At 40.3% G+C, this 25738-nt stretch overlaps 1 protein-coding gene across 1 annotated transcript in view; it reads right to left on the reverse strand.

The window, feature by feature from the left end:
* Positions 1 to 25738, reverse strand: part of KIAA0319L (KIAA0319-like ortholog) — a 200221-nt gene that overhangs the window by 95311 nt on the left and 79172 nt on the right. The window contains exon 3 of the mRNA XM_006867522.1: positions 19445 to 19971. Coding sequence (XP_006867584.1) covers positions 19445 to 19971 — 527 coding nt within the window. The remainder of the gene's footprint in view (positions 1 to 19444; positions 19972 to 25738) is intronic.

Here is a 25738-nt window from a genome sequence, read left to right on the forward strand (position 1 = left end):
GCTGGTTCTTTAAAACACCAGTGGCATAGCCCTCAGAATCACAGCAACTCAATCCACCACAGCACAACAGACAGATGAGTGGTGGCTGTTTGGTTTTATGTTGATACTGTCACTTTAAATTTCCATGTCAATCTTGATACAATCCTGATGTAATCAAGATACAATCACGATGTTCTCTCCTGATACTATCAATCCTGATACACTCAAGATATGCTCTCCCAAGATGGCGGCTCCTGGAACAGCTGAGTGTCTTGATCCAGGAAACAATGGATTTCTGAATTCCCTGCAAATTCCCAAGCTGTAAACCCTCCAAACATACCTTTATATTTGTTTCAGAGTGCCAACACCATCTCGTGAGCCCTCTTGGTCGGTTGTTCCGTTTTGTTGTTGACCAAGCGCCTCACTACACATATACCCAATCCACCATTTAGGAGTAGGGGAGGATATATCTTGAGTTCCACCACTTACTTGTCTGTAGTTTGTTGTACTGTGATGGGTTGCATGTTTGTTTTGATGCTGGAAGCTTTGTCACTGGTATTTTAAACACCAGCAGGGTATACCCATGGTGGATAGATTTTACTGAGCTTGCAGATTAAGACAGACTCAGAAGAAGGAGAGGCTTCTGAATGTTTAACCACTGAAAACCGTATGAATAGTAGTAGAACATTGTCAGCACCAGAATATTGAGTACTAAAACATGGTGAATAGCTCCAGAATATTGTCAGATATATTGGAAAATAAGCCCCTCTGGTTGGAAGGTACTCAAAATATGACTGGAGAAGAACTGCCTCCTCAAAGTAGAGTTGACCATGATGATGCAAATGGAGTAAAGCTTTTAGGACATCCATTTGCTGATTGGGCATAACTCAAAGTGATGAAATAAAAAAAAAAAAAAAACACGGCGTAAGCATCCATTAATAACTGGAATTAAGTATGAATCTAGTAAAATTAAAAGCTGTCAAAAATGAAATAGAACACATAAAGATCAATATCCTAAAAGCATTAGTGAGCTGAAATGGACTGATACTGGCCATTATGAATCTGACAATAATATGGTTTACTATGCCAGGAATAAGGAGTTCTGGTGTGGCGCTGTGGGATAAAGCACTGGACTGCAAGGTCAGTTTGAACTATAAGGTCTGCAGTTCAAACTTACCAGTCGCTCCTTGGACATGCCACACAGGGTCTCTATGAGTTGGAACCGACTCAATAGCAATTAACAACAGCAGCAATGCTAGGAACAACAAACTGAAGCAAATGACAAACTGAAGAGCAACAGCATCACATTTATCATTAAAAAGAACATTTCAAAATCTATCTTGAAGTATAATGCTGTCTGTAATAGAGTAATATCCATACACTTACAAGGAAGGTGTGCTCCAGATTGTATTCTTTCCCCGTACTTATTCAATCTGTACATTGAGTAAATAATCTGAGAAACTGGATTATATGAAGAATGTGGCATCAGGATTGGAGGAAGACTCATTAAGAACCTGCGATATGCAGATGATACAACCTTGCTTGATAAAAGTGAAGAGGACTTAAAATATTTACTGATAAAGATCAAAGACCAGTCTTCAGTATGAGTTGCACCTAAATATAAAGAAAACAAAAATCCACACCACTGGACCAATAAATAACATCAAGATAAGTGGAGAAAAGATAGGTGTTGTCAAAGACTTCATTTTGCTAGGATCCACTATCAGCACTCAAGAAATCAAATGACGTATTACATTAGACAAATCTGCTGCACAAGACCTCTTTAAAATGTTCAAGGGCAAAGATGCCTTTTTGAGGAGTAAAGTATGCCTGACCATGGTATTTTCAATAGCTTCATATGTATGTGAAAATTGGACAATGAATAAAGAAGGCGATAGGATAATTGATGTATTTGAGTCACAGTGTTGGAGAAGATTATTAGAAGTACCAAAGACTACTAAAAGAGCAAACAAATCTATTGTGGAGGAAGTAACAGACAGAATACTCCTTAAAAGCCAGGATGACCAGAATTCCTCTCTCATACTTCAGATATATTATCAGGAGGGATCAGCTCCTAGAGAAGGGCATCATGGTTGCTAAAGTGAAGGTTAAGTGAAAAATAAGGCTGCCAGCAAGATGAATGGACACAGGGCAGCAGCAATGGGCTCAAGCGTAACTACGATTGTGAGGATGGCGCAGAACTGAGCAGTATTCCAATCTGTTGTTCATAAGGTTGCTATGAGTCAGAATCAGTTTAATGGCACCTAACAACAACATCACCTTGAGTCACTGAATTATTAGAGGGTATGTCTGACTCAAGTCACTGTACTTATCACAGTCATCATCCTTACCACCTTTATTCAAGTTATGCCCTTACTTGAATTATACCTTTCATCTCACAAGAGATACAGGCGAGAAAAACAAGCAGAGTTAGGAACCTCACTACCAAATGTCAAAATGGTGTGACGTGTAAAGCCTAAAACTATTGAACTTTTTAAAGAAAACATAGATCTTTCTTAGACACATAATTCATAAAAGAAAAAACTGGCAAACCGGACACAATCAAATATTATTCAGCAAGTGAGAGGAATCAACTATTGATAACATCGATGAACCTTAAAAGTATACTAAATGAAAGATGCCACGCACAAAAACTACATATTACATAATTCCATTTGTATAAAATGTCCAGAAGAGAAATTTATAGAGACAGTAAATCACTAACTGCATATTGCTGGGGAAGACTAGGGATAGCATGAAGGAACTTTTGGGCAAATAGGCACAAGAGAATTTTTGTGTGTAATAGAAATTTTATAAAACTAGACTGCAGTGATAGAAGTACAACACTATAAAGACATTTACTAAAATTAATTAAGTATATGCTTAAAGGTGGAGTCATGGTGTGGTGCTGTAGGAAAACCACAATGTTGGTTTGAGCCACAAGGTCAGCAGTTCAAACTTACCAGCCGCTTCTCAGAAACCTTATTTCAGGATTGCTATAAGTCAGAATTGACTCTTTGGCACTATAACAACAACATGCTTAATGGTACATAAAGTATACCTCAAAAACTGATTTAAAAAAAAAAAAAGAGTACCTACCTGCGAGCCTACTAGCCTAAAGGTCAGTAGTTCGAATCCACCAGCTGCTCTACAGTAGACAAATGTGGCAGTCTGCCTCAGTAAAGATTACAGCCTTGAAAACCCTGTGGGGAAGTTCTGCTCTGTCCTATGGGGTTGCTGTGAGTCAGAACTTAACAGAAGACAGCGATCCTGGTGTAGCACTGTTGGATCAGCACTGGAGTGAGAAACACACGATCAAATCCATCAGCTGCTCCTCAGAAACCCTATACAGGTCACAATGAATCAGAATTGACTCCACAGCACCTAACAACAATATATGGTCTTAGTAGTATAAAAACTCTAGACATTCTATAGTGACCTGAAGGAGATCAATGATTGCTTAGGGATAAGAGAGAGGATGAGAAGGAGGAATTATAAAGTGACAGGAGGACTTTTGGGGTGAAGGATAAGCTCATTTTCTTTTCTGTGGTGATGGTTTTATGGGTATATATGTATGTCAAAACTTATCAAATTGTATACTTAAAACAGGTGCTATTTGTGACACATTAGTTATACTTCAATACAGCTGTTTCTTAGAAGTATGGTGTCCACAATGTCCTGGGATCCTAAAAGCTCATGAGTGGACATCTCAAGTACAACAACTGGTTTCTCCCAATGTGGAGGAAAGAACAATGATGAAAATTGAAGATGCTTGAAATCAATTAGTCCAATGGACTAATGGAACATGTGAACATCAGTCTCCATGACCCTGAGACTAGAAGAACTAGATGGTGCCCAGCTACCATTACCAACTGTTCTGATAGGGATCACATTAGAAAATCCTGGATACAGCAGGAGAAAATGTAGAATAAAACTCAAAATTATAAAAACAAAAACTCGAAATTATAACTAAGACTAGGTTTACTGGTCAGAAAGAGACTGGAGGAATCCAAGAATATGGACCTTAGATACCCTTTGGGCCTAGAACTCACCCTAGTGGCACAATTTCCAGTCAAGCCATAGATAAATATAGGGAAGACAGTATCACTAGTGAGGTATACACACCGTGAAATGCATTAAGATAAAAAAGGGCAGCACTTACCTAAGGACAAAATTCAGAAGGGTTGGAAAAGAAGGTTAAATGAAAACAATCACAGGGAGGAAGGGGGATAACTGATGTTACATGCAGGGGATTGCAATCATTGAGATGAAATGAAGAATATGATTTGTGTAAATGTAAAACTGATGGTCTGCTCTGTAAACCTTCACTCGGTTCACAATAAAAAGTTTAAAAAACAAACAAACATGGTGTCCAAAGAAGAACGTACATTCAGCGTGGCTGAAGTGGAGAAGTAGAAAGGAGGAACAAGAGCCATGCAACCCAAAAATGTATTTTTAATGCCTGAACAAGGGCCCACTCTCCCCATATTAGCAAGACTGCATGCACTTTTTTATTTATTAAATAGCATCTCATTATTGTAGGTACAGTAGTTAGAGAATTATTGCTTTAGAATAAGTTCCCAGAGTTCAGAATTAGTAAGTCAAAGTATGAATATTTAAAATAAGGCAGAGATATTTTTCTTTCTAAAGCTTTTAAATTATTATTTAAAGAAACAGGAAAAACAGACATGGAACAAATTATTTTACTTCAAACAAAAACATTCCTGAAATGTGTTTAGGAAATGGTATAAGGTCAATAGAGGGATAAAAACTTGAGTGGAATTTTCTTAGGCAAAATTTTCTAGCACTTGACAGAAATCACAAACTACCACAATTCTGAATAAACTACAAGTCATGAAAATCATGCCTCTGTTGGGTACACCTGTTTCTTCTTCAAAGAAGCCTTGTATTCAGGATAATGAGTTTCAACTCACATTCTCTTTCCAGTGCCTTCTCTTCCCTCTTTTCTCCTCGTCCTCCTCCTCCTTGCTCCTGGCTCTGGAGCTATCCTCTCTAAATCCATCAGGCCAGCTCCAGTGGTTAATGGCATAATTAAAGATAACAAAGCAAAAGCCTCCACACTACCTATTCCATTTTGAGTAGGAGCCTGCAGGACACACAAAAGATATTCCCAGGTATCCTGGCTTTAACATCACAGTCCATGTGGGGGCCCAACTTGTTAAGACACATGCTGCCTACATGTCTGGGGTCCTGGTGTGGCACTGTGGGTTAATGTGCTGGACTGCAAGGTTGGTTTGAACTGCAAGGTTGGTGGTTCAATCTCACCAATCGCTCCTTGGAAACCCTATACAGGGTCACTATGAGTCAGAACTGACTCAATGGCACTTAACAACAACAACCCACATGTCAACTTAATATTAAAGTACAATTCACAAAAACTCAGCTTTCAACATGATTTGAGACACAACTGTATTTACAATAAAATAAAACTCTGTCATTGTCATTAATAAAAGTGTCTTCTTATAACCTGCCTCCTAGTAAGGCATGGAATACCCACAACAGCAAAGCCAATGGAGTTTAAAAACACCAACTGTCAGTAACTAAAGCTGAGGCTGGAGAGCACTGCAGCATTTCTCTTTTCAATAGTTAGTTACAAAGCTATGTCTTCTCAGGATCTCCTTAGAAAGACTAAGGCCATCTATGAAGGGCATAAAGGGTGGGAAAATAAAGTCAGTGGGAGTTAACTAAGGGATGGTTGGTTTTGAGGCTTTCTTCCCTAATGACTCAAGTTCTGTCAATTAGCAGGAATTTGTGAATGAACTGATCTAAAAATCCTATGACCTCTTGCTTCATAAATTAGCTTAAAAAAGATCCAATGATACATTTTCAAACTGATTTTATATAGTAAAAACCAGACTAAGTAGATTAAAGAACCATAATTTTTAGATTAGAGGAGAAAGAGGGTAGTGAAGGGGGAAAATAACAACAATGTAAAGGTAATGTAGTACAGGAACTGATACTTTTGAAAAGAAAATACAGTAATTGCAGGCATTTTGTCCAGAATACACATAAGGGGAGTCTTGGTGTGGCACTGTAGGATAAGCACTGGCCTGATAACTGGGATATCAGCAGTTCAAATCCACCAGTCATTTCCCAAAAACCCTATACAGTGTCACTATGAATCGCAACCAACTGGACGGCACTTTACACATGAGGAGACAGATTAACCCACTGCCACCCAGTCTATTCCAATAGGTTGCAGCACAAAACTTCTTTAAAGTGTTCAAGAGCAAAGATAACAGTTGGAGAAATAAAGTGTGCCTGACCCAAGCCATAGTATTTTCAATAGTCTCATATACATGTGAAAGTTGGACAATAAGGAAGATGATAGAACTGATGCACTTGAGTTATGGTATTGGAGAAGAATACTAAAGGTACCATAAACTGCTAGAACAACAAACGAATCTGTTTTGGAAGAAGTACAACCAGAATGCTCCTTAGAAACCAAGATTTCCAGACTTCATCTCTTATAGTTCACACATATTATCAAGAGGGGCCAGTCCCTGGAGAAGGACATCATGCTTGATAAAATGGAGGGTCAGTGAAAAAGAGGGAGACTCTCAACAAGATGGATTGGCACAGTGACAGCAGCAATACGCTCAAACATAGCAGCAATTGTTTGGAAGGTATAGGACCAGGCCTTGTTTCATTCTGTTATACAAAGGGTCGCTATGAGTCAGAATCTATTTGACAGCACCTACCACCACCACTGTCACCCCCACACGTACACAAAAAATACATTTTTAATTCAAGAAAAACAGAACTTGCCTGGGTATCTGTCCTTGGTTATATAAAATTCTGATTTAGTCTTAGAAACCCTATGGAGAAGATCTACTCGTCTATAATGTTATTTATTAGAATTAACTCAATGGCAGTAGGTTTGGGTTTCTCTCTGTCGCTGCCCACAAACCACTCATCTATCTTCTAATAAGAAATATAGGCCGATTGGAGTCAACACAAGCATTCTCCTTGGTCAAAAAGAAGCAACAGGAAGGTGTCCACATGACTGGCTCATTTATCCCAGTCCTGTTTACAAAGAGAGGCATTGGCTTTTTTTTTTACAGAATGAAATGCTGTAAGATTGACTGGAAATACGGAGATGGAGATAGAGACAGGAACACCTCTGCCATGCTAAATTCAAACCTTACATGATCTTTATTTTGTACGCTCAAAGAGAGTATTCTTTCACTTTCATAAAGCAGGACAGACAACAATTAATTGCCACTAGTTGAACTACTCACAGGGTAAATTCCAGTACCCAAACAATAATCCTTCATTGTCCTGCCAACAATTCAGAGGTTCACAGTGCGGAAAGAATGCAAAGTTTAAATTGAACAGAGTTTACAAACTTCTTCCTCTGTATGTTGAAAAGGGGAATAGATTGGTGACATTTCTTTCCACTTCTGGAAGTGCAAAAAGTCCACAGCACTTGTTCTTTCTTTTTTTTTTTTTTTTCTTAAATGTTTTATTGTGAATTATGTGATAGTTTACATGGGAGAACATTAGTTTTTACATTCATTCTATCATATATCGTCTCATTGCCATGGTTACAATCCCCTCCCCCATACCCCACAGGTCTTCAGCACACAGTAGCTCTCCCTCTCTGGATCTAAAGTCTCCAGCTGCTCCATCGCTCCACGTCATCATCTCTGGCTCCATTTCAGGCATCACTGCTTCTCTGGGTAGGGTCCCGCTCTCTGCTCTTCTCCCTTGATGGTCCTAGGGACCTCCCCTCCTTGCTATAAAACGTCTACCTTTACATTTCTGACCCTCACAATCAGTCCTGATAACAGTTATTCACTATTGTATCACAAGAGACCCATCTGCATTTCATTGCATCAGCCCTGCCTAGTCAGATTGAATACTACTCACTGGAGACTCTACCTTCCTTCAGGCCCTCTGGATCTAGGTTCCCTCTTGAAAGCTTGTAAGCCAGTCACTTCTTGCCTTTGTAGCCCCCCGTCCCACATTTTGGGTAGCCAATGTCCAAGTTGCCCATCCCTGTCTACTCTATGTGTGGAAGGGATGGGAATGATTCTTGCTGTAAGGACTTGTTCCCTCTTTTGAGCTACTGCTTCCATAGGTGTAGGTCAAGTTCATCAAATTGTATGAGAATACCTTTTTTTTTTTTTCCTCTTTTTAACTTCTGGTTGAGCTCTGATTATCCAGTCACTGAAGCCAGGATAAGTGGTATTATCTGCAAAGTGTGGGTGTTCTTATGCATATGCCCTCTCTTCTTATCAGCTGGACGCTTCACTCTCCACTCTAGTCCTCTGTGGCTATGTCACTGACTCTGGGCCCAAGAGTCCCCAGGTCTTGCCACACCGCACAGCACTTGTTCTTGAGTATAATATATGCATATTTCCAAAAGAATGAAAAATGCATCCTGACAATCCAATGCCTTTGCAGAGTTTCCAGGCAAGAAAAGAGCAATTTATGATACAATTTCACCCACGTTGGATGCAAAGTTGCTTGGCCTACCTTAGTAAAGATAGAACAAACTTGAAACTAGTGCTGCTGGCTAGTCATCCCTAATTAGGAGAGGATCTGCAATGCATGCATTTCTAGTCTTTTCCCTAGTTCAAGCAGAAGTCTGAACTCCAAATCTCCTAAAAGAAATGCCTACCAGTTAACTATTCTGAATGCACAAGATGATCTTACCACCCTTCCACAACTCTCCCTGGTTTTCTAAATAACAATCAAGCTCCTAAATAAGGCATTTAAGAACAAATAAAACCTGTCTGGACCAGGAGTTAAGACCCATTTTGCCTCATTTGTTAGCAATGTACTCAACATGTGAGGTCAAACTGCAATGTCTGTGCAGCACTACCTGCAGCAAAAACCTAATCCCTTTCCTGGGGCCTAAAGTTCAATATTCCTCCTCCTATGTTCATCCACATTAGCTCACAAAGCTCTGGAAATCCTGTTCACGAGTAGCAATTTATTATCACTGTCCACTGCTGGTAATAAGAATTCCCCAGACAACACAACCCAAGGATCTTCCTTTCATTGTACACCTGAAATTTGTGCATCCCGAGTATGAATTTTCACAATCTTCTATGAGACTGTTAGGCCTAAATCTACCATATTTCTAATTTTACTGGTCCATTTTAATAAATAACATCCATATAAAAGGAGAAAAGACTGAAGTTGTCAATGACTTCATTTTGTTTGGATTACCATCAACATTCATGGAAGCACCACCAAGAAGTCAAACAACGTATTGCATTAGGCAAATCTGCTGCACAAGACCTTTAAAGTGTTGAAGAACAATGATGTCAGTCTGAAGAGTAAGGTGCGCCTGACTCAAGCCATGGTATTTGCAATAACCTCATATTTGCATGCCAAAGTTGGACAGTGAATAAGGAAGACCGTAGAAGAATTGATGCATTTCAGTTATAGTACTGGAGGAGAATATTGAATGTACCATGGGCTGCCAAAAGAACCAACAGATCTGTGTTGGAAGAAGTACAGCCAGAATGCTCCCTGGAAGCCAGGATGGCCAGACTTTGTTTCATACTTCAGACATATTGTCAGGAGGGACCAGTCACTGGACAAGGACATCAAGTTTGGTAAAGTGGAGGGTAAGAGAAAAAGAGGAAGACCCCAAACAAGATGGAGTGGCACAGTGGCAACTTCTATGGGCTCAAGTGTACTACGGATTGTGAGGTTGGCCTAGGATTGGGTAGTGTTTCGTTCTGCTGTGCATAGGGTTGCTATGAGTCGGTACTGACTCAATGGCATCTAACAACAACAGCATTTTTATTTTATTGCGTAATTATCCTGCAGTGTGATGGAGCCAACTCACAAGAGCCAACTATGTATATTTCTCCTAATTCTGCTTTCAGTAACTTCACATTACCCTGTAATTGGTCATGGTAGCATTTCACCAAAGAAACTGGAAGAGCTTGTCTTTGTTTTGGGGGTTGTTTTAGGAGGTGGGGTAAAGTGAAAAAGTCAACTGTTATGCACTTACCACACTAGAACTTTTATTCCCATAATGACATTTATTTCTTCTCTAGTAAGACCTACCTTCCATTACTTTCTCTCAAAATTTCCCTTGAATTATCTGGAGCTTCTACTGCATAACCAAAAAGTCTCCTATATTCTGTCATTTCATCACAGATTGTTCCCTATACCCCTACAAGACAGGTTACATAATTTTCAGGACCCAATGTAAAATGAAAATGCAGGGAGCCTTACTAAAAAATTAAGAATTTCAAGACAGTAGCAGCAGAGCATTAAACCAAGAGTGGGACTTTTTTCTAAGTTCAACATTTAGTTCAACTGGGCAGGTCACATACCTGTGAAGCTGACCTATCCATACTTCAGGTTTGAAGACAAGCTGTTATTTTCTTAGCTGTCCCTCCTAATGCTCTTTCCAAACCACTACTCTCTCATCTTCTTAAAAAAAACTTTTTAGAGAACAAACAAGATGGCAGATTGGGTGGATGTGTAGTAAAGAGCTCCAACAACAACAACACAGAATACCCGACCAAGCAGGCTCAGGGGATGGTCCCAGAACTCTGACTATATATAAAGGAATATTTAGAAGGTTGGAAGGAAGGCTTATAGCTGGATGAATCTGTGGCAGAAGCAAGAAATCTATTGCTTTCTAGTCCAGGTAAGACCAAGCTGGGAAAGGATCAGAGCGGCCAAAGACACCTCTGGCAGAACTGCAGAGATAAAGGCGTGGACATTATTTTCTTTTGGTAGCTGTTCATTGATCCCTTGCTATCTGTCACCTCCATTCTGGTGACTATAGGGGTGCCTGAGCTAGTGGGCACCCCAGCCCCACCCTTGGAGGGTTCTACTACGCATGCTCACAGATCTCCTAGAAATTTAAAGAGACAGTTTCCAATTAAAACCAAACTGCCACAGCCAGCCCTGAACAGTTTACAACTAGAAAAAAGGCCTAAACGGCAATTGTGGAGCGGGACAAGCAGACAAAAAAGGAAATAAGCCGAAAATTAAATCCTAAATTATGTCAAAATGACCAACAGTGGTATCTTGAAAATTCTCAGGAAGAACAGTGAAAAGGGAAGCCCATTTCCTGATCACATCTACCTGGAGGCATTCAGAAAGCATAAAAAATACCAAAATACATACCCATCTAAGTATTAAGTCCACAGATAATCCCTGAAGATGCCCAAAAAACAGAAGCATATGACCATATCTGCACATGTCCAGAAACGAGATAAAGTGACTGAGGCAAATGAGCTGGAAGTAGACCTACACTCCATGCTGGAAGATGGGCAGCAACTTCTCCTTTGCCATCAAAGCTGCACTACACTTTAACTCTCACTATAAAGGTCATCTGTCAATTTACTAACCCTTCTTGTTACTTGACTGATGACTTTGACATGTGGCTCTCAAAATTTCTTCAACCAACATCCTACCTGAAGAGCCAACAGTTAAAAGACTCTGGAGACTTCTGGCAAGATGGTGTACTAGGCACACACTACACAGACCATCTACAACAAAGACACAAGAGACTAAAGGAAACAGACACAGATGAGAACTTGGGAGTTCTGATCTTCAGAGGAAAGGTTAGAGAAGTGGATTGAGTTTTCGATGGGAGGAGACTGACTAGTGAATGGCTGGCCAGATGCAACATGACCATCTTGTGAGAAGCTTTTGCAATAGAAGGTGGCCTGGCAGAGCAGATTCACACAGGTGATGGGAAAGGTGTGATTCCTTCTTTTTTCCCAAACTCCTCTGGTGATCATAGAGGTGGCCAGCTCCTACCCGCATTCATCCCCAATGCAGACCTGCTTCTCTGGGAGTTTGGAACCATGTGGTTGGGAGTCATACTTTGGTACCTGGATTCAAGCAGGCTTGGCTCCAGACCTACACAAACTGCAGAGCCACCAGACCAGCATTTAATCAGTCACCATGTCCTCAGCTGCCTTGTGGTCCTAACAGACACTGAAACCTGCTCCATCAAAGACCCCCACAAGCTATTTCCAGAGTGACTGCCCTGAACATAGATAACACCTGAGGCCAACAGGAACTCCTTGGCTTGTAGGAACCCCCCGAAATTGTCTCCTTTCTGGATTCAACAGCTGCACTATTGTTTTTTTCCAGTTTGGCTACCATCCCACCACCCCACCACCCCTGTATATTTATTCTTTCTCCTCCTAATACTATTTCTCTTTCCAATCCCTTCAATTTCATGCTTTCAATCTCTACCTTTGTTTTTCCTTCTTTTCTCCTGTTTCTTATTTCCCCTTCTCTTCCCCCCTTTTTGTTAGGTAGAACATGCTCCATATGGTTTTGTTGGGTTTTTTTAATGTTTTATTGTGAATTATGTGATAGTTTACTTGGGAGAACTTTGGTTTGACATTCATCCTATCGTATATGGTTTCATTGCCATGGTTACAATCCCCTCCATGCATCATCAACCAACCAAAAGGTATACACTACAAGCCTGCTCCCCGGTCATCAGCACACAGCCCCTCTCCCTGTGTCTAAAGTCCCCAGCTGCTCCATCTCTCCACATCATCATCTCTGCCTCCATCTCAGGCATCACTGCTTCTCTGGGTAGGGTCCCACTCTTTGCTTTTCTCACTTGATGGTCCTAGGAACCTCCGGTCCTAGGCGGAAAAGTTAATCACTCCCCTTCTTGCTACAACTAGTCTACCTTTACATTTCCAACCCTCACAAGCAGTCATGATAACAATTATTCACTATTGTATCACAAGAGACCTATCCACATTTCATTCCTAGACAGATTGGATACTACTCAGTGGAAATTCTATCTTCCTCCACACCCTCTGGATCTAGGTTCCCTCTTGAAAGCTTGTAAGCCAGTCACTTCTTGCCTTTGTATGGCCCCCATTTTGGGTAGCCAAATGTCCAAGTTGCCCATCCCTGTCTACTCTGTGTATGGAGGGGGTGGGAATGATCCTTGCTGTATCCATAGCAAGACCATAGAAGAATTGATGCTTTTGAGTTATGGTGTTGGAGGAGAATATTGAAAGTGCCATGGGCTGCCAAAAGAACCAACAGATACATGTTGGAAGAAGTGAAGCCACAGTGCTCCTTGGAAGCTAGAATGGCCAAACTTCATCTCTCGTACTTCGGACATATTGTCAGGAGGGACCAGTCGCTGGAGAAGGATACAATGTTTGGTAAGGTGGAGGGTCAGAGAAAAAGAGGAAGACCCCCCAACGAGATGGATTGGCCAAGCGTGGCAACAATAGTGAGGTTGGCCCAGGATCGGGCAGTGTTTCGTTTTGCTGTGCATAAGGTTGCTATGAGTTGATACTGACTTGATGACACCTAACAACAACAACATCACAGTGAAAGAGGTATCACCCCTGTCTAAGACTAATCTTATACTCTGTGCAGTAAACTCTTAACCTCCTGCCCTAAAAAGCAAAGGTTCTCAAAGTGTGGTCTTCAACCAGCCTTACAGCATTATCCAAGGACTTAGTAATAATGCAAACTCTCAGGGCCCCACTACAAACCTACTAAATCAGAAATTCAAATTGGAGCACCCAGCAAAATCTGTTTTTAACAAGATCTCCATGTGATTCTATTGCTTGCTAAAGTTTGAGAACCCACTCTTAGGGATTATTTATTACCTGTCACCTTTCCTGGAGTCCTGGTATGGCATAAAAGGATAAACACTGGACTGCTAACTGCAAGGTTAGCAATTCAATCCCAATAGCCTCCTAATCTCTCAACATGTAATCTTGCCTTCTCCAGTCTATTCACCACACAGAAATATATCTGATTATGTGATCCCCTCCTTAAAACTCAATGACTTCCCACTGGTCTTAAGATAAAGACCAATTATCTTAAAACCTCAAGGTTCTTCATACCTCTCAAGTCTCTTCTTTCACCAGTAACTCTCTTGCTCTGTTCGCTCAGCAAGACCACTGTATCAATTTCTTGATTTTGCAATTTCCAGTTCTGGTGTAGTGCTGTAGAATAAGAACTGGACTGCTAAACACAAGCTAGATGGTTCAAACCCACTGGCCACTTCTCAGAAACATGCAGGGTTGCTATGGGTCAGAACTGACTTGATGGCACACAATAACAAGGCAGCTAATGAACTCTGAAATGGTTATTCTGTCTGCAATACTCTTTTACTGTTTTCTTTCCTAAATTCTATTTGTACATCAAGTATCAACTTAAACTTTCCTTCTATTACTTCTTTATAGGCTAATTTTAATGTCTACTTTCTTTCCTTCCATCTTCTTTTAATGCTTCCTATGTCAATCAATATTTTGTTCATAGAATTCTTCAACATTTCAACTCAAGGTCTGAATTTTTTCTTCAGTTCTTTTAGCTTGAGAAATACTGAGTATGTTCTTCTCTTTTGGTTTTGTAATTCCAGGTCCTTGCACATTTCATTATAATACTTTATGTTGTCTTATTAATCTGCTCTTTGAAATGTTCCTTTCAGCTCTCTTACTTCATCATTCCTCCCAGTCACTTTAGGTTCTCTACGTTCAAGAGCAAATTCATAGTCTCTTCTAATATCCATTTTTTCTCTTTCTTGTCTGTTTAATGATCTTTTGCTTTCTTCCTGTATGATGTTCTTGATGTCATCCCACTACTCTTCTAGTCTTCAATCTTAAGGTCTAGTGCATCAAATCTGTCTATGCAAAAGGATCTGGAAGACAGCTACCAGGCCAACTGATTGGAAAAAAATCAATATTTGTGCCCACTCCAAAGAAAGGTGACCCAAAGCAATGCAAAAATTCATTGATCAGTAACATCACATGCAAGTAAAATTTTACTGAAGATAATTAAAAAAAAAAACGGTTGTAGCAGTACATTGATATGGAGCTGCCAGAAATTCAAGCCAGATTCAGAAAGGGATGTGTTAACTAGGGATATCATTGCTGATGTCTGATGGATCTTGGCTTAAAGCAAGAGAATATCCAAAAGATATTTACTTGTGCTTTATTGGCTATGCAAAAGCATTCGACTGCATGGATCATAACAAACTATTAACATCCTCTCACCATATTTATTCATTCTATATGCTGAGCACATAATCCAAGAAGCTGAATTATATAAAGAAGAACATGGCATCAGGTGAAAGGATACAACCCTGGTGCATACCTTTCCTGATTTTAAACCATACAGTATATCCCCCCCCTGTTCTGTTTGAATGACTGCCTCTTGATCTATGTAGAGGTTCCTCATGGGCACAATTAAGTGTTCTGTAGTACTCATTCTTTTCAGTGTTATTCATAGTTTGTTGTGATCCAAGCAGTTGAGTGTACCTAAGATGCAATTCTGGTCTCTCCATGTGTGGAAAAAGAAGAGTGATGAGAACTGAAGATGTTTGGAATCAATTTGTCCAACAGACTAATGGAAGGAACATCATGTGAATATCAGTCTCTATGACTCTGATGCAAGAACTAGATGGTGCCTGGCTACTACTACCACAGCTCTGAAATGGATTACATTGGAAGGTCCCAGATAGAATGGGAGAAAATATAGAACAAAGCAATTATACATTAAAAAAAAAAAAGACCCAGGTTACCAATCAAAAAAAGACTGGAGAAAGCTGAGACTATGACCCTCGACCACCCTTCAGGTCTGGAAAGGAACTCACCCTCATGGTCCAACTTTCGACCAAACAGTAGATATGTATATAGAGGGGACAACAACACTAGTAAGGTATGCTCACCATGGGATGGTCAATCATTCAAAATCAAAAGGGCAATATTTACTTAAGGACAAAGTTGAGAAGGGATGGGAAGGTGGGTAGAATGGAAATAGGAACCACAGGGAGGAAGTAGGATAACTTGTTGCATGGAGGGGACTACAATCACTGAAATGAAACAAAGCACATGATTTGTTGAGTATAAAACCAATGATCTTGTCTGTAAACCTTTACTCAATTCACAATAAAAGAAAGAAATCAAGTAATGTATCACATTAGGCAAATCTGTGGCAAAAGACCTCTTTAAAGTTTTAAGGAGCAAAGAAGTTACTTTGAGGAGTAAGGTATGCCTGACCCATGCCACTGTATTTCTCGATAGCATCATACACACATAAAGTTGGACAGTGAATAAGGAAGACCATAAAAGAATGCATTTGAATTATGGTAATGGTGAAGAATATTGAAAGTACCATTGACTGCTAAGAAACACAAACAAATTTATGTTGGAAGAAGTTCAGCCAGAATACTCCTTAGAAGCGAGGACTGAAAGACTTCCTCCGGTACTTTAGACACATTGCCAGGAAAGGACAGTCCCTAGAGAAGGATATTATACTTAGTAAAGTGGAGGATCAGCAAAAAAGAGGAAAACCCTAAGTGAGATGGACTGACACAGTGGCAGCAACATTGGGCTCAAACATAACAACTGTGAAGTTGGCACAGGGCCAGGCAGTGTTTCCTTCTGTAGGGTCATTATGAATCGTAACTTAATAAATGCCAATTAACAACAAGCTTTCCTTCCACAGTGTAAGCTCCATTAGGGCAAGAATTAGTTTATCTTATTTACTGTAATGGAGTCCTAGTGTGGACTAGGAGTCCTGATGTGGCACTGTGGAATAATGCACCGAACCACAAGGTGGGTTTGAATCACAAGGTCAGCAGTTCAAATTGACCAGCCACGCCTTGGAAACCCTATCCAGGGTCGCTATGAGTCAGAATCGACTTGAAGGCACTTAACAACAACCATGTGGTGCAGTAGGATAAGCAATGGACTGCTAACCACAAGGTTGGTAGCTCAAATCTACCAGTTGCTTCTTGGAAACCCTATGTTATGTGCCGTCAAGTTGGTTCTGACTCATAGCAACCCTAAACAGTGTTTCCATGGAGCAGTTGCTAAGTTTGAACCACCAACATTGTGGTTAGCAGTCCAGTGCTTATCCTACAATGCCACACCAGGACTCCTGTAAACTTTATACAGGGTGGAACTGAATTGATAGCACTTAACAACATTTACTAAAATATTTATAGTGACTTATTAGTATAATAATTTGTACACAGTTGATGCTCAGTTAAGTACTTTCTGATACAGCTACCTATGAAAATCTGTAACATTCCTCAAAAAAATAAGATTTCTCTACAAATACACACTCACGAGTGCTCAAGTGGATCACTTTCTCTTTTGTGTTCCTACTGTATTGGGGGAGTCCTGGTTTGGCAATATACAATAAGCACTGGACTGCTAACCTTAAGGTTGGTGGTTCAAATCCACTCCTCGGGAACTCTATACAGGGTTGCTATGAGTCAGAATCAACTCAACAGAACTTAAAAACAATGCAATAACTGTACTATGTACATAAATCTATTAATGCAATAATTTACACTATTATAAATACCTATATTCATGTCTCAAGCAGCTCTGGTAGCGTAGTGGTTATACATGGGGCTGCTAACCTCAAGGTCAGCAGTTTTAAACTACCAGACGTTCTGTGGGAGAAAGATGTGGCTTTCTGCTCCCATAAAGGTTTACAGCCTTGAAAACCATACTGTATACAGGGTCGTTATGAGTCAGAACTGACTCCATAGCACACCACCACCACCATTCATGTCTGAGTCCCAACTAGACTATAAACTCCCTGACTGCATAGAATAAGTCTTGTTTACCTTTGCATTTCTAGACCTTAGAGACCTAACATAATGGTAGTTGGTAGTTATGTGCCGAGGCGTCGGTTCTGACTTACAGCAACCTGGTATGTTGTTGTTGTTTGGTGCTATCAAGTCAGTACCAACTCATAGCAACCCTATTCACAACAGAACAAAACACTGCCCAGTTCTGGGCCAACCTCACAATTGTTGCCACGCTTGAGCCCACTGATGCTGCGCCACTTTGCCAATATATCTCGCTGGGGGTCTTCGTCTTATTCTCTGGCCCTCCACCCTACCAAACATGATATTCCTCTCCAGTGACCGGTCCCTCCTGACAATCTGTCCAAAGTATGAGAGTCTGACCACCCTGGCTTCCAAGGAGCACTCTAGCTGTACTTCTTCCAACACTTTGTTCTTTTGGCAGCCCATGGTACTTTCAATATTCTCCTCCAACATCATAACTCGAATGCATCAATTCTTCTACGATCTTCCTTATTCACTGTCCAGCTTTTGCATGCATATCAAGGTACTGAAAATATCATGGCTTGAGTCAGGTGCACCTTAGTCCTCAACCTGGTATATGATCTGTAAATCTTTACAGGAACAGAAGGCCTCATCATCTTTCTTCCATGGAGTAGCTGGTATTTTCAAACTGTTGACCTTGCTGTTAGCAGCCCAATACGTAATCTACTATGCTAACAGGAATCCTTGCCATAGTAATAGCAGTAGTAGTAGTGCTGACGAGCTGGTTCCAACCCATAGCGACCTGGAACAGGGTTTCCAAGGCTGTAAATCTTTACGGGAGCAGAAAGCCTCACCTTTCTCCTGTGGAGCAGCTGGTAGTTTTGAATTGCTGACCTTGTAGTTCACAGCCCGATTCATAACCACTACACTACCAGAGCATATAGGTTCCCACAAATGTTTATAGGCATATTAAAACCTATTACAGTAACTTCCATTTTGCACTGATAGATTTTTTTCCTTAATATTAAATCTGAGTTCCAATTCCAGTTATGCTACTCATTAGCTGCAAAATCAAAGGTTAACTGCTTAACTGCTTTGAGCCTCAGTTTCTTCATCAGTAAAACAGGGCTAATAATATTTATGTGGAAATACTGTTATGAAAATTAATCAAAATGACACAGTACAATGATTAGCACACACAGCGCCTGGCATGTAGTAGCCTTCCCACTCTGGCTTCAAATTGACAGAGACAACTAGGACAAAACAAATACAAAAATAAATCACAGCAATCAAGGGAGACTGGGCATAGAGTGAGTCATTCCTTTTAATCATTTGCCCAGGAAGATCGACAATGAAGAAGCAAAATAAACAGAACAAACTCTACTGGTGGTAACTCCATGTGCATACACAAGCTTGGTGAGATTTCACCCGAGAGGCTTCTAGACTAATGGCCACATCCATCTGCCAGCTCAGCAGGTCAGGTCTTAATCTGGTTAATTCAGGCTGGAATAGAACTACCTCATAAGGAATGAGTTTACAGGCCGGAGATGGAGGAGGACAAGGACAATTTGACTGCAACCACATCAATCAAGTGTTTGTAATCTGGCAGAAAACACTGTAGAAGTGCTGGTGGAGACTAATACCCACACAGCTGCACTTACCTGTACCCAAGAACCAGCTTAGACTAGATAATGAGCAGCTTTCTGCTGTTACCAAAACAATAGTCAGACTTACATAGAGTGAACATCTCTAAGGTCAAAATTACCCTTGCAGCTCTAGGCAGCATCAGCTAACATGACACCACGCTGCTTCATACATACGTTCCTCAGCCTATGAGCACTGCCCAGACACATTAGCTTCATTGCTCTGTATGCCAAATGTTGGAGTAGCTGTCACAGCAACTCTGCTCCTTCTTCATAATATGCTTACCTCTGCAGAGTCACCAGTAGTCAGATCACCTAGTTCCTTGGAGTCATTCTTTATAAAATGCTGGGTGACTACAGGTGTAACTACTTCACTGGGACTATCTCTCTTCCGAAGCTTCCTGATTAAGCTCTGCTGGTCACTGGAAGATACAGCAGGTATGAGTGGTGCTCTGGGTGGGCTCTGATTCCTCCAAGATGCCCTGCTCCAACCTAGCCCCAGAAGATGTGGTACATCACTTTCAGGTGGAAAGCCCAAATCATTTGCAGTTTGGAATTGTTTTAAAAACACCAGCATGGAATTGGAAGAGTCTGTCCTAAAAGCCCGGCAGCTCTGGGGCCTGCTGCAGTCTGCCTGAATGCACATCCCTTCTAGCCACCAAAAGGCATGGCAGGCAGAGTCCTGACAGCAGGCAGCCCAACATGACTGGAGAGAGGGGGTTCCTTCAAGAAGCCGGAGGTGATTTTCTCCCCCAGATCTCAGGCCAACTCCAAATTGTGTCTTCCCCTGCTGGCACCTGCTCTCACTGGCATCTAAAAACAAAGAATGAAAACATTTTAAGACGAAATAAAAACAGAGACTAATGTTCCATAAGGAGCCCTGAACACTAACGTTTGAGGCTACTTTAAAGACTGGTTTTAAGAGAGTGGGAACAGAGGAAGCAAAAAAAGTATCTTTTGGCTCAGGATATTTTAGCTTGTACAGCTAGCTCCACATCTGCTGCTAGTTCCTCTTCTCAATGAGTCTCCTTCACAGAGACCTTTACACAACTAGCTAGTTCACAGAGCAGATACATCAGGACCTATTTTGGTTGAAGTGTATGGGATGGTGGGGAAAAACAGAGGTCCGCCACTTTTTCCCTCCCATTCATCTCCAAAGTACTTCTCAGGGGCAGTGTGAGGACGATGGGAATTTTATTTGTCCCACTAAGCTGGGAGCAACATAAATTGAGTACAGTTGCGTTAATTTTCTAACCAGTTGTTTGTCAAAGTCATGTGGTTTACACATCACAGCATCAATCAAAGCAGTAGTCAGGTTTACCAAAACTGTTAATTGTGCAAGGGGTTCTCTGCTAGAAGGAAATATCTAATGACAAGTCATATCATGGTAAGAAATAAAGTTAAAAAAAGAAAGAAAGAAAAACAGAAGTACAACAGGTCTACTGCTAACCTAAATAACATGGCCCAAAATTCTGGTTAATATTGTTTATGGATAAACTTTGGGCTGCTGAATTACTTCAGGCATGGTATTAATTTTCTTGAAATAATACTTGACCTGTGTTTTTGCTCAGATGAAGTAAAGTCAAAGCATACTCTAAATCAGGGGTGTTGTTGTTGTTGTTAAGTGCCGTGGAGTCGGTTCTGACTCATAGCAACCCTGCACAGGGTTTCCGAGGCTGTAAATCTTTACGGGAGCGGAATGCCTCTTCTTTCTCCCGCAAAACCGCTGGTAGTTTCGAACTGCTGACCTTGCGGTTCACAGCCCGATTTGTAACCACTACACTACCAGAGCTCCTTTAAGGAACCTTTTTTCTGCCAAAATTTATAACAATATTAGCAGACTATCACAGATTATGCTTTAAAATGAGCCTGCTATATTTGCTCAAACATTTAATTAACACAGGGTTGCTATGATTTTAAACTGAACTCGATAGCATTTAACAACAATAACAATGTGATAGGTGGACCTTGCGGTTGCCTTGGCAGAACCCATCTAGATGATTTCGTGGGCCTGATGTGGCCCACAGGCTGGATGTTAACCACACCTGTTCTAAATGAAAGTTGTTATATAGAAGTCATTAAAAAATATAATATGTGTTTGTAAAAAACTGTGACCTGGTTATATAGAGCCAGACCCCAGGGTGGGGCAAAAAATGCACCACAGGAGCAAAATTTAAGGTACAAGTGCAGGGGGCTTTGTATGACTCTAAAGATGAGTGGCCTCCTTAAATTCTGTGTCCCAAACACCTTTTCACTCACCCTAGTGAGGAAAATATGCAATAGAATCAAATCCATAAAATATGCAATAGAATCAAAGCACTGACAAGATGGATAATTATGTCTGCACATACACATAACTAAATCAACAATCTGATAACCTGCCAAAGCCAAGCTGATTCATAGGCAATACTTATTAAATACCCAACTGACTAAATGTGGACAACAGTCAAGTGGGAGGTAAGAGGAAAGCAAGGCTATTGGACAACCAAGTCTAGCACCATGAAAGCCAGCCTTTAAAGAAAGAGAGATACACTGGTGCCAACCTATACCAGACAAGGCAATGTAGAAAGCCAGAGAACATAGAACGGCTTCACGAAAAGATGAAGAAATGGCAACTATGAAAACAATGAAACTACCAAGAGCTACAGAAGTACCCCATCACTTCCTCATCCACTTTTCCCAGTCACCAATGGTATGAACTTTGTACATGCCACTTTCTGAGTATACAGACTTCAATGAAATAAAAAATCATTACACTGGGGACCACCGTCAGTTACCTTTATATCAATTTGCCCCTTTCTTCCCAAAATAATTCTCTTATATTTAACTGAAGAGGTCCATATTGATGAAAATATCTGCACTTTCCTGAAACCATTATTTATTTTTCAAAAATGTACAGTGACTTCCACTTTTGTCTTTGAAGGAGGGATTATTATGAGTACATTAATAATAAGCAGAAATTAAAGCTATTTTTAATGACCAGATCAATGTTACAAGAAAATGCTAATGGGATTCCTTGGACTGAAAACAACCTGAGATTACCATACATGACAACACCACCCAGAACGCAATCCAAATATACAAGTATTAAAAGTAAAATAAATCATTAAATGATTATATATTCCTGCATGTTTTTGTGTACACCCCCAAACAAACAAAAAACCAGAATAGATGAATAATGATGCAGGAGATTGTAATCAATGCCATAAAATGATGAGTGTAAAACCGATGTGCTCCCACGTAAACTATCATTCAATTCACAATAAAAACTTTTTTAAAAAGCAGCTAGAAACATAATAAAAGTTTAATAGAGATCCGTTATGATTTTTAAAAATTAAGAAACGATCTTTGATGACTGTGGAGGGGAGGGAAAATGATTCACAAGCTAGAGGGTACATAACATGTTATCATGGGTGAGAGGGCAGACAATATAAAAAAGAGGGAGATTAGAAGAGGAAAGATGAAGATAGTAGGAGACACAAAGAGGAGTGCAATGTTAAAGTGAATAAAGGTAAAAACTGTTAACTGTTGGTATATGGAAGGGATTGCCAATTATTGTAAAGTAGCAAAATATATGATTTTTTAATGTAAAACTTATGATCTGCTCTGTAAGTCTGCATTCAATTCCCAATAAAAAGTTAAAAAAAAAAAAAAAAAAGTTCACCAACCACTGGTTGAAAAGTTAAACCTTTGTTTAACTTACAATTGATCTGAACCTAAATTCAGATTTTAACATATAGAAGATTAATAAATTGGAAATTACTTTTGTCTAGTTAAAATGTATATTATTTCATTCAGTTGAAAAGATAACCTCAAAAGTTTAGTTTTAGTTTCCTGTAAGATATTGATAAGTTTTATATCTAACTTACAAACTTACTTCATCAATCTTCCGTGACTGATCACATAAAAATATGTTCCTCAAAAGCTTTCCAGTGACTGCAAAGACGGTGGCTGTCTGCCTGCGGGCAGGAGGCTGGCTGGCCTTTGGACATTTAAATGAGCATATATTCTTTTTGTTTTGTAAGTGTACATCAAATATTTTTGCCTTGTTCATTTGTGAAATATAAGATTTGAATGGGAAAAAAAGATGTAAATGGGTAGCAACAGGGAGGAAACAGGATAAATGTTGTTGCAGGGAGGGGACTGTAATCACTGAGATGAAACCAGTATGGTTTACAGAATCTAGAGCTGATGATCTTGTCTGTGAACCTTCCCCCAGTTCACAATAAAAAGTTTTAAATAAATAAATAAAATAAATCCTACACAGCCTCCCTTTATATTGTGAGAGAAGCATTTTTTATTGGAATGAAATTTCGGCTGTCACACACAGAAAGTTCACATTCACTTAGGTTGTTGTTGCTATGTGCCGTGGAGTCAGTTCTGACTCATAGCAACCCTGAACAGGGTTTCTGAGGCTGTAAATCTTTGCAGGAGCAGAAAGCCTCATCTTTCTTCCGCAGAACAGCTGGTAGTTTTGAACTGCTGATCATGAGATTAGCAGCCCGATTCATAACCACTACACTACACCAGAGCTCCTTTCACATACAGGGGTCACAAAACAGAAGAGAATTACCAAATTTCAGGGAACGTGGGGGAATTTTAAAAGCATGTTTGATTCAATTCTCATCTGGGGCTGAAATCCTCTCTAAAACTCCCAAGCATTTCCTAGTCTTCAAATTAACCTTCAGCAATTGGGAATTCATTAACCAGAAAGACCATTCTACCTCTGTGTATTCTATTAGAAAAGTTTTTCCTAGGAGAATGCTTAAGTAATTTGAGACATGTCAAGTTGACAGTGAGCACACATGTTAAAAGAACACTATAAAAACTATGTGGCTGGAGGGGGAGAGAAAGGAACAACCAGAAACATCACCATAGAAAGCTTGAAGTCTATCTTCTGCCTATAACTGATTGGAACACCTAAAATGGGGCTACAACGTGCCCAGCGAAGGAGGCTTCCTGCGGAGCTTCTACATTACATAAGACTATAGATGGAAGCCTGAACCACATCCAGATCTTCAGAGATGGAAAATTCCCACTTGAAAGGATGAGCAGACCAGTCTGGAGCAGCTAGTAGAACACAAGATATTTCTTGAAAGAAAGACCTACAAGAAAAATACAAAACAACAAAGGCAGACTGACTGTTACTACAAGAACAAGCAAGTTGCTTGCCCAGGAGACATCAAGGCAAGTGGTCGGGTCCCCTCAGTGTAAACCCCCTTCTAAGACTAAGATTCAATAGGAATACACGCTCTGATTGGTGACCACACTCGTCACCAATAAAGGGAAGTGAGGGAAAAACAGCAATGAAGCTGCAAGCTAAGCCCTACAATGTTCAATGGACTTCTGTGAACCCGGGTGGAGACTTGGTTGGCCAGCAGTGTGGCAAGACCTGGGGACTCTTGGGCCCAGAGTCAGTGACATAGCCACAGAGGACTAGAGTGGACAGTGAAGCTTCCAGCTGATAAGAAGGCATATGCACAAGAATACCCACACTTGCAGATAACACCCACTTGACCTGGCTTCAATGACTGGATAATCAGAGCTCAACCAGAAGAAGAAAGAAGAGGAAAAAAGAATAATCTGATACAAAGGCAAGAAGTGACTGGCTTACAAGCTTCCAAGAGGGAACCTAGATTCAGAGGGCATGAAGGAAGGCAGAATCTCCACACTGAGTAGTATACAATCTGTCTAGGACGGGCTGATGAAATGAAACGCGAATGGGTCTCTTGTGATACAATAGTGAATAACTGTTATCAGGACTGCTTGTGAGGGTTGGAAATGTAAAGGTAGATGTTTTGTAGCAAGGAGGGGAGTGATTAGCTTTTCAGGCTAGGAGCAGAGGTCCCTGGGACCATCAAGGGAGAAAAGTGGAGAGCAGGACCCTACCCAGAGAAGCAGTGATGTCTGAGATGGAGGCAGATACAATGACGTGGAGAGATGGAGCAGTTGGGGACTTTAGACACAGAGAGGGAGAGGGGCTGTGTGCTGATAAACAGGGGGCAGGCTTGTAGTGTATACCCTTTGGTTGGTTGATGATGCATGAGGGGATTATAACCATAGCAATGAAACGATATATGACAGGATGAATGAATGTAAAACTAATGTTCTCCCATGTAAACCATTCACATAATTCACAATAAAACATAAAACATAAACAAAAAAAACTATGTGGCAAAATGGAAAATTGTTTACAACATAATGGTAAAAGTAAAAACAAATACAAAATTGAACATACAGTTTAACTACCAAAATGTCTACAAATGGGCAAGAGGTGGAAACACACACTTAAGAATTCAATTCAATATGTGGCATTGAAGGATAAGCATTGGACTGCTAACTATAAGGTCAGCACAGCAGTTCAAACCCACCAGCAGCTCCTTGGAAACCCTATACAGGGTGACTATGAGTTGGAACTCAACTCAACAGCACTAACTACAGCAACAACTATATGTTAGAACTTATGATTGGTGTTAGGGATAAAAACGGCCACCACTCGTCTGTCTGTCGTGCTGTGGTGGTTTGAGTTGCTGTGATTCTGAGGGCTATGCCACCGGTGTTTTAAATAACCAGCAGGGTC

The sequence above is a fragment of the Chrysochloris asiatica genome, unplaced genomic scaffold (genome assembly GCF_000296735.1).
Source record: "Chrysochloris asiatica unplaced genomic scaffold, ChrAsi1.0 scaffold00106, whole genome shotgun sequence".
Taxonomy (NCBI): domain Eukaryota; kingdom Metazoa; phylum Chordata; class Mammalia; order Afrosoricida; family Chrysochloridae; genus Chrysochloris; species Chrysochloris asiatica.